This window comes from Erpetoichthys calabaricus, chromosome 15 (assembly GCF_900747795.2).
Source record: "Erpetoichthys calabaricus chromosome 15, fErpCal1.3, whole genome shotgun sequence".
Classification (NCBI taxonomy): domain Eukaryota; kingdom Metazoa; phylum Chordata; class Cladistia; order Polypteriformes; family Polypteridae; genus Erpetoichthys; species Erpetoichthys calabaricus.
Genome location: NC_041408.2, coordinates 13,574,374 through 13,585,272, shown reverse-complemented (window position 1 = coordinate 13,585,272; position 10,899 = coordinate 13,574,374). Strand labels below are relative to the sequence as shown.

Below are 10,899 nucleotides of genomic sequence, written 5' to 3'. Positions count from 1 at the left end.
AATATTTTTGAATGATGGAAAAAAGTTGAAATAAACACATTGTACATCCTTGTCAAAGGTAAAAAGCAATTTCAGCCATATTTAAAAACAGTATCATGAACGACTTATGGGATTCAGAAACAGAATTATCAAGTCATGTATATGAAGCAGAAATTTCAACAAAATTTAAAAGCATCTTAATGAGAAATTGGAACCAACTGTTTGTATAATATCTTGTGTTAATACTTCAGCTATTACTAATGAAAAATAGAAATGAATGGTAAATGCTCAAAGTTTAATTAAACACTATTTTAATTTAAAGCTCATTAATGACCGATTAATTAAAAGTTTTAAAATGTTAGGTGTCAGTTCTCAACAGCCTTAAATATGGCTTAAGACAGTCCAATTGTAACTAAACTAATACAATTCTTTGTGTTTTTGTCCATCAAAAAATACAGTAAATATTTACCAGTACATGACTTAAAGATGAATGTCTATGTTAAATAACAACATATTACTCGATTGTTTTTATCATTGTTTCCAGAGATATGAGATTAGTATTATAGCTCAAGTATATAGTTTTATGCATGTTTTTAATAAAACAAAATTAGTAAGAGTCCAAGTTATAGCTTGTACTGAATTAAATTCCAAAATTTAAAAACTGTAAAAGCTGTAATATTTGGCAAACTCTGTTATGCATTTATGACACATTTTATTACATAATTAAATTGTAAGGCTGGCGGTTTCTCTTTCTAGGCATTTTCTCTTATTGATGGTGTCTCCAGCTGCTTAGCAACAGCTGCAGCTACGCTCCAATAAATCAGAGTTCTCTCTGAATACACACAAGTAGTTTAAAAAAATAATAAGAAGTATTTCAGTGTTTAGTTGTTCTTTTTTTTTCTAACAATTCCTTCGTACATTTCCTTTGTTTTTGGATTAGCATGTCTGATGCCTGGCCTGCTTTTCTAAGATTTGTTTTGCCTTTGGCAGTTGTTATTTCCAATCACTAGTGCACTGACTCATGCTCATCTTGACTATGTTTGACTGTTTCCCTGGAGCACGTGTGACATGTCTATAATCTCCACTAAAACTTTGCCGTATGCGACTTTAACTTTTATATGTCTGAAAAAGCCCTTCCTGCATTTAAGCATTATAAAGACATTCAGATGCAGACTTGTCTTCTCTAAGAAAGATGGTGATCTCAGACTGTCTGCCATTAACTGTGCCCTTTTTATTCACCATCTTTTTTAATGTGTACACTAGTCTCAGTGTATCCATTCATTTTATGGAATCACATTGCCCAAATAACAGCATGGACAAAAATAATACTCTAATAGTTGACAGTTCCATACCCCAAATATTGTAGCACTTACATTATCATGCAAAATTACTTAGTGGAAGACTAAAAAAAAAAAAAAAAAAAAAAGGATTAAGCACAACAGTATACATACATAATAAAACATTCCAACAAAGTATTTTCTCAATAACAAACAAAATCTATATTTTGGTACAACATTTTAAAAACTAGACTCAGATGAAGCAAATCATCAATCTTATGTTTAAATAAATTTTGTTTCAGAATGGCTTTAATCTTTCTTAGACTAAAATGGGTTTTTGATGCCATCATGTGTAAATATTTGGTACAACACACTCAATATTTTAACAACTAATTTATTAACTAAATTATACACTTAAAACAAATTCGTTTTGTAATTGAAACTGTTTTCTATAGCAGTTCACCTTTACTGTATCATCCTGTTGAGAAATGCAGCGTTTTTGGGCATCTTCTAGTTGACTGGCCAAGGAGTCCTTTTCTCGTGTCAACCTTTCAGTCTGACTTTCAAGACTGGCCACCTTTTCAGACAAGTGCATTGCCTATTAAAGAAGTAAAACATTCAATGTTATAAAATATAATGAATATTGTAGCTTTTACTCTTTTTACGCCAAGTTATTTAATGAAAGATTTTAAAATAAAAAGCAAAAACAGCAAGACAGAACTCAAAACTTTTATCAAATTGCAAATTAACAGAGAAATATCTGTTTCAGTGGTCAGTCTTGCCTTTGAGATGTATACTCCTGCCAAACAGCTTTGTAGCGAAAGACAAGAGCCACTCATTAAAAATCAAAACTGATTTTGAAAAAGATTTAACTGCCAATATCTGAAAGTAACCAATTATTTTCCACTCATCAATCAGTAGTTTAATCTATTAATATTTTTATATTACTCTTAGTTTCACACCAACCATAACGATATACATCTTCACCCAGGCATGCTCTACCTTTCACTCAGTATACCCAAATTACAACGGTCTTCATTCAAATTTATATCTTCAACAGTACTTTCTCTCAGTTCTTCATTTTTCTTTCTGTAACATGGTTAAACTCAACAGATCATAGTCTTTGGACTCCTTTTTAAACGTGGTTCACATTCAGCCTACAATGGTCACAACAAATTTACGTACACTACAGGGTACCTCGGGCAGCTTGGACAAACAGTTCCCTTCAGCGGAGAAAACCTTTGATAGTACAGGTAGAACAAGCACACTCCATGTGGACAATGGCCAGGATGGAAAACTCTACACAGGCCAGTGCAGATGTAATGCAACAATGCTAAGCTTTAATAAAATTGTCACTCATGGGGTATCTAAATTTAAAGAAACTAAGTTCTCCTATCTTTGGCGCATCAAGAATCATTGTAGATATTATGTAAAAAGTAATATAAATAGTTAAAATAGCAGAGTAGCACTCATACAGGAAATCTACCTCATTGATACTTGATTAAAAATCCCTTTTAATAAATATGTTACTTCATCTGCTCATACAGAAATGACTTTCAGCATGCAAAAATGCAGCGAAGATGCAAAGTTTATTATATCAGGTTGGGTTAATGTGTAGAGAAATTATACAAACAGATACCAAGTCGGATTAGAAGAGATTTTTTTTTCACTTTAGTACAGAAATAAACCTGTGGCTATTGGTACTTAATCTAATCAATTTTTAATCAGGTTGTTTTGCTTTGTTGTTCGTTTTGCATATTTAAGACTTTTTTGTGATGAAATGACAGGTAAAGTTTTCCTTCTGATGGGTCTTTCATAAAGGGCAGGTCCATGTAAGTAATGGCGCATAGTAGAGCAATGCACTAGCACTCCTTTCTCAGCTACACCGGCCTGAAGGTTCTCTGCAGTCATATCGTTTTTTTTTTTCAATGCCTTCCTGTGTATTATAGGAGCTGTTCTATCCATCAGTTTTCTTGTTCTTCCAGATGTCATCTTGACCACCATGGTTCACATTTCTCAGTCATTCTTGACCAGACTAACTCTTAATGAACTAAAGGTTACCAGCCTAACAACTTCTGAGACCTCACAATTTAAAGAATGTCCATAGTTTTGCAAATGCCACATTTAATCTTATATATTTGCATGGAACTATATCTTAAAAAGCAATGTACACATTAACGTTTTCACTGGAATACTCAAAAATCCAATCATTGGTGATTACAGGGGCTTGAGATCTTTAAGGATCATCAATAATATTTTTTTTTAATCCAGTTTCATTTGTCTAATATAAACATGTTGCTTTTAAATAAGCTAATTTAGCAAACAGTATCCTCATACATTGGATGCCTTAGATTTTATAAAGTATTGTTGGGAAATGGGAGCAGGATATAATTTTCTGAAACACCGAGTGGAAAAACTCTCTCCAATAACACTCTTCACCATTTGCAATTTCCTCACAAGGTATAATAAATTTTACAATTATACACCATATGAATTCCGTCAACTCGGATTATGTCAAACCAATCCAGGATTAGATGCAGGCTGTGACAGATGCAATCAGATCACAATGTCTCCTGACCCTAAGATTGCCCTATGTTCAGACCCTACTGGATTTCTGTTTTCACTTTACAGTTAAATTCTCCTGCCATTTTGGTAAATTATCAACAGTTTTACTGAAGGAAATCTGATGAAAGTCACTGTTACATTGTTCGCAGTTGCCTTATTTTGTCAAATTAAAGAATTCAATATTGTTTCCATTTAACAATGACATATGGTGTTACAATCTAGTTGGCTATACTTTTTTTTCCAAATTAGGCAATCTCTCTGCTAAGAAAAACCATAACCTGAAACCAGAAATAAGTTATTTAACACCTCATAACCAATTATTTAGGAAATATATCACCTGGGTAAACAATGAGGTCAAATCCAATCATTTAAAACTCTTGTGTAACAAAAGATTTAACATGTGCTAAAGTTATAAAAAAAAAACCAAAAAAAAAACACAACAACAACAACTAAGAAAGTCAAAAGTAAGAATTTCTTTGGCTATTTAAATCCATTCCAAGCCAATAATAAAAAAAAGCATACTATTCTCTCAACATCGAGTTGTTGTTATATTAAAACACAATGCAAAAATTCTTTGGTGCTTGAGACTTGTGGCAACAAGTGACTTGTAAAAGAGTACTTTGACACACATTTTACATTAAGAGAGACCCTAATGACAAGCACCAGCAGCAACGGCCAGAGCAAACCAATGCTCAGTCTGTGGGACGTTTGTGTACAGAAGATGAAACAAAATAAAGGCACAGACTAATTGTTTTTCTGTCATTTTTTGGCAAACACCTAAACAATTATGGAAGGCCACTTACTATATAGTAATAACATATTTACAAAAGAAAAAAAAAAAAAAAAAAAAATATAAAAATTATTAAAATATACAGTATGTAGATCTCAATAATAAATAGGATGAAGGCTGAAGTTAAAAGCCAATTTGATACTGATAAGCCAGAAAACAGAAAAAAGTCAGAAAGATTTCATATAAACAGGCACAAAACTGTCCAAAGACTTGAGTGATGTTCCTATCGATGTATCTACAAATTTTTATAGATTCCAGAATAGAAGCATAATAAAGAAACAATGAAAAGCATAAAATGTTTTGTATGAAATTATTATTTGCATATGCTCTGCAAATTATATTGATTATTAGACAGCATAAATTGGCTGGACAATACATACACAATAACACGTGTCAAATTACTTCTACTTGCCAAAATATCTTGGAACAAAATAGCTTTACATGAACCATGCAATATGAATTTCATATTCCTGCAGTCTGAGCACAATCAAGAAGGATTTTTGGCTAAGAAACACCCATTGAAGCAGTGACTGTATTTGAACTTGAGTATTTAATACTTTGCAACTTTTATAATAAACTGTTAATTAATAAATCATAGTACAGTCATATGAAAAAGTTTGGGAACCCCTCTTAATTCTTTGGATTTTTGTTTATCATTGGCCGAGTTTTCAAAGTAGCAACTTCCTTTTAATATAGGACATGCCTTATGGAAACAGTAGTATTTCAGCAATGACATTAAGTTTATTGGATTAACAGAAAATATGCAATATGCATCATAACAAAATTAGACAGGTGCATAAATTTGGGCACCCCAACAGAGATATTACATCAATACTTAGTTGAGCCTCCTTTTGCAAATCTAACCACCTCTAGACGCTGTCCTCCTATAGCCTTTGATGAGTGTCTGGATTCTGGATGGAGGTATTGTTGACCATTCTTCATACAAAATCTTCAGTTAAATGAAGAAGAGTTCAGTTAAATTTGATGTCTGCTGAGCATGGACAGCCTGCTTCAAATCATCCCATAGATTTCGATGATATTCAAGCCAGGGGACTGTGACGGCCATTCCAGAACATTGTACTTCTCCCTCTGCATGAATGCCTTTGTAGATTTCGAACTGTGTTTTGGGTCATTGTCTTGTTGGAATATCCAACTCCTGCGTAACTTCAACTTTGTGACTGATGCTTGAACATTATCCTGAAGAATTTATTGATATTGGGTTGAATTCATCCAACCCTCAACTTTAACAAGGGCCCCAGTCCCTGAACTAGCCACACAGCCCCACAGCATGATGGCACCTTTATGAAATTTGACAGTAGGCAAATTACTGTAATTATACTTTTTACAACTGTCCTATTCCTATATCCTTTCTTACTTTATTAAAGCTCGGAAATAGAACCTGCCACTGCATAGCAAAAAAAAATATCTGTTTGGATGTCTGAATTTCAGTTTCCCACATTTCACTACTGATCTTTGAATGAACTTACAAAAGTTGTTGCCCGGTGACTAAAGAAAGCAGATGTCTAATGGTTACACTACTGGCAGATAATCATAAACCACTCCAGATTTTATTTTTTTCTTAAATTTTTGCTACTGCTAACATGTTGCCAATGCATCAGACTTTGCCAGAACTTGCAACTCCTTGTGAATGGACATGACTCACTGCTTAAAAAGCTAAAGAACCACACATTCAACATTTGTTCCCTCTAGGTTTAAGATTCCTAGGAAAAAATCTAAATTTTACAATTATATGTTCTACGTGATCTACTGAAACAGTGGACAGCAAATACATTTGTGCCCTAACATTCTTGAATTCTCTTTGTAATCAAAAACAATTCTGATTTTCCCCTTTGTCTTCCCCAAGAGGGAAGAAAGACTGCAGTTAGTACGGTTGTATATGAACTCCAGGAGAGATTTTGGGTACAACTATATGATTGTTATCTCCTTCCTGTTCTTGGAAAGACACAAGCAGGAAAATGTTTGGGAACTTTTATTTGAATGGTTACCGCTCTCAATAGGATACTGAGCAGGTAAATCAAAAAACATATTTGTCTGTTTAGAGGCTGTCAGCGTGGACATGGTGATCTTAGACCATTAGATATTCATTTTCTCTATGATGTTGCTTTTTGGATAAAACAATTTTTTTTTTTTAAATTACCATGGTGTTTTGTATCTTATTAATATAATATGCAATGCACCTTCACATACCTGTGCTGTAAATGTCATGTAATTAAAATTTACCAAACTAAATCTCTAACATCAGTTTCCACCAGCCAAATTTAACCCTTACGTCTCTTCAAAAATCTTCCCACATCAAAAATTCTATAATTAAAGCTTGGGAAAGGGATGGATCTCTTACTTAACTGCATCAAGAAAAACCCTGCAAACTTGTTGTGACACTATGCCAGTGTTAAATGGCTCAGTCCTGTGCCTTCATTGCATCTACAATATACAGTTTACACTTGTACAAATACAGGTAAAGAACAAAGCTAGCAGCTGCATAAGATGTACTTTTATAAACTAAAAACATTTTTGGGGGAAGCTCTGTGGTTAACACTGTGGTCACATAGCTACAGGATCAAATAGCAGCTTGGGAATTTTTGCATAGTCTGCGTTCATGCTTCATCCAATAACTGCAGTCAGCTGACACAGGAAGCAAAATGTTATGTTGCAAGGATCCTTAGAATTAGGTGGTTTTAAAAGTGGTATTCCTCAGTTGCCACTGCTGTTTTTAATACATATACAAATAATCCGGACAGGAATATAAATAACAGGATAGTTAAGTTTACAGAGGACACCAAACTAGGTGGAATGCCAGCTAACCTAGAGACTTGGCTTGTAGAGAGAGAGAGAGAGAGAGAGAGAGAGAGAGAGAGAGAGAGCAGTCACAGTGAGGCAATATACAGGCATATTACTGTTGGTATAAAGGATGCCCAGTAGCGTTTTGACACATTTCAGTTTAAACATAATAAAATGAAGGGGTCGCATGATTTAAGATTTTACAATTATGAAAGGAATTAGCACAGTGGAAGCAGGCACAATTTTACGGGAACATTACAAAGTTTTTCTTTACACTGACAACCATAGTGTAGACACATGGAATAAATCACCAGAAGGTGGAGAGCAGGACTTCTGGGACCTTTAAATCTCAACTTGATCTTACTTTGCAAAAATTCGGTAGATTGGATTAGTGAGCTTTGTTAAACTGAATGGCCTAATCTCAAACGCTTCTAATGTTCTAATGTCAAAAAAAAAAAACTCTAAAAGTAGTTATCATGTAAGTGAATGCGGGTATGTGAGTGTATCCGTAATTAGTTCCTTCCTTTCACATACAACTATTAGGATAAATTCGAAACTTTTATCTTTTAACTCTAATACAATCATGTATTGTAATTAAGAAGATTCAAAGTAAAATGAATAACATCATTTTAATTCTAGAGAAATACATTTGGTATTTATTTCTGACTGCATTTAAGGAATGAAAATAGGACCTAACCAAAGACCTATACATGTGAGTGCCATAAATCAAGATACCAAAACATAAGAGACATTTAATTTTAGTTCACTGTTAACAGGATACACAAAGTCTGAAATACTCTGAAATATTTAAAGTTATGGGATGAACACCTGCATGTGATGGAGTTGACAGCAGCAGGACACAGCAACAACCTACTGGGATGGAGAAAGGCCATTTGCTATAGTATGTTCAGTTACAAAACTGGGTACTCATACAAAATAAAGAGGGTAATTAAGCTACTCCAATTCCAGTCAACCAAACTTTTTCCAAATTCTTTTTCTTTTCTGCCTATTCGGACACATTATTATACAAAGCAAAGTGTTGTAACCATCCATCCATCCATTAGCAGAGTTGTAGGGAAGCTGAAGTCTATCCTAGCAAGCACTGGGAGCAAGGCAGGAACAATTCCTGGACAGGGCACCAGTCCACCACAGAGTGAATACTGTAAAAGATAGCCCGGCCACAAACAGATACGACTCCAGATGTCCACAACACACACAAAGCCAAATACAGCGCACAATCACCACACTAAACTCAGTCCTTTCTCTCTTCAGCCTCCTCCACTCTTCTCTCGCAAGCGAAGTCTTCCTCCTCCCGACTCTGGCTCCTTGAAGGGAGTGAGGCAGCCTCTTTTATCACGCCCCGGATGTGGTCCAGGTGCTCGGTGATGGTCTTCCGGCAGCACTTCCTAGTGTGGCGGAAGTGCTGCCCTTGCACCCGGTAGCACTCTGGGCAACACAGTTCCTGGTTCGGCTCTTTGTGCTGTCCTCCAGGGCTCTAGGACCATCCAGGCGCTCCCTAGTGGTGGCCATGGGTCCCCACAGGGTTGAGCTCTCCAATTCCATTTCCATGGCCCCGATGGAATCTAGGGGGGCTGCCCTCTTGTATCCAGGGAAAAACTGTGCCCCTCCCGTGGTCTGACCCTCTTCCAGGCGTCCCGGTGGGGGCAAGATCCCTGGTCGTCTGCCACAATACAAAAACACACACAAACACACACTAGGGCCAATTCAGCATCGCCATTACACCTAACCTGTATGTCTTTGGTCTGTGGGAAGAAAGCTGTGAACCCAGAGGAAACCCATGCAGATACAGTAAGAATGTGCAAACTCCATGTAAGGAACACCCAGGACACACATCACTTCGTACTTACTGTGAGACAGCAGCACTAACACTGTGCCATCATGCCACCCATCCAGTATTGTAACCAATCAGATATAAGGAGGTGGGGGAGGGGGGGACACAAATAAATAAATAAATCTTACTGTTGCTTTTAAGGTTTGTTTATCTTTTTCCATTTCTTCTTTAACCTCGTCTCGTGCTCTGGCAATCTTCTCTTGTTCAACAGCGAGTTCCTTATCGAGACGTTCCCTTTGCCTTGCTATTTCATTTCTTAGTTGTTCACACTGAAACATTGCCTAAATAAATAAATAAAATGATGATTGATAATAACACAAGTTTATTATTGTTGAATAATAAATTCAAGGAATTCAAGGAGAGAAAATATAAACTTCACTAAATGACACTGAATAACGATTTAGCTTCATTCCTTCTTTATGGTTTTATCTATTGGTATTAAAAGTAAAACCATCAGGCACTCATGTGGAGTATAAACTCAGGTAATCTAATGTGCCAGCAGGTAGTATTATATTATTACCAAATGACACATATTCAGAAGAAAGTAACTCCTTGATAAAGCAATGAAGGAAGTAAAAGGAGAAATGATCAACATAATGTCACAAGAAGAGGTGAAATCACTACCAAGTACTAATCTTGTTAATTACTTTTTAAGATACCATATGTGTTAAAAATGTTCCTGTCTTTCTTAAAAGCCATAGATTTTGTCTTCCAAAGAATGTGATCTAATAGTAGTCCATCACCACCTTATACTTGTGCCACATTAGGCAACTTTTCCAGCGATTTTTAGTCTTGGCCTTCACTTAAATAATCTTAGCCAATTGGAGGCAGTCAGCGGTGTGCACCCATAAAGCTGATAGCCTAACAGGACATTCCTAGCGATTGAAACCAACTAGTCTGAAACTCGCTACAATAATAACAAACCGGTTTGATGTTCTCTTTATTCAGAAGGGAGAGCTGTCTGTGCTGGGGAGCTCATAACCAGAAAATGCTCATCTAAATGCAGTAAACGCTCTAGAAGTACAATGAATAGAATGAAGAGATAAGGAATAAGTACATGTTTTGAACCTCAAACAGATGAGAGGCTCATCCTTCTGAAGTATTGTGTTTTACATACTAAAAACACAACAGAAAAAAGACAAAAGGCAGAAACTGTGGCTCAGCTCGCAGTAGCGCTTAACCCTTTGTGCACAGTGCACTGTCTCTGTCAGGTAGCATGGGAGCTTTGGATCTCACAAACAGAATAGAGGCTCATTTGTCTGATGTCTCTTGTTACAAGTACCTTTACAAAATGGACAAAAGGGCTGGGATTACTTCTAAACTTGCTGAAGCTGTTAACCCTTCACACAGAGCTGGTATAGGTAGCAGGCTATTGGCTGTCAGAAAAATGGGTAAGCAAGCCTGTGCTGCAGGTCGTAACCTGGTCAGTAAAGTAGACATTCCCAACGATTTTTAGTTGTGAAATTTGATATGATGTCAATCTGATATGCCCCAGAGCAAACAGTCGTGACATTGGCTTAAGCTAAACTGTCAGCAGTAGACTCAGAAATGAGTGATCTGTTATGTGCATGAGTAAACAAGCAAAACCAATATAAGCAATGTGTGTAGTTATTGCGCACTACCCCAAGCAGAGTTTA

The 10,899-nt window shown here is 35.8% G+C and overlaps 1 protein-coding gene across 2 annotated transcripts in view; it reads right to left on the bottom strand.

Annotated features, from left to right (window-relative positions):
- Positions 1-10,899, bottom strand: part of sdccag8 (SHH signaling and ciliogenesis regulator sdccag8) — a 186,590-nt gene that overhangs the window by 143,227 nt on the left and 32,464 nt on the right. For both annotated transcript variants that reach the window (XM_028820549.2, XM_051919547.1), the window contains 2 exons: positions 9,391-9,543; positions 1,720-1,854 (listed from right to left, as the gene is read on the bottom strand). In XM_028820549.2, the coding sequence (XP_028676382.2) occupies positions 1,720-1,854; positions 9,391-9,543 (288 nt within the window). The remainder of the gene's footprint in view (positions 1-1,719; positions 1,855-9,390; positions 9,544-10,899) is intronic.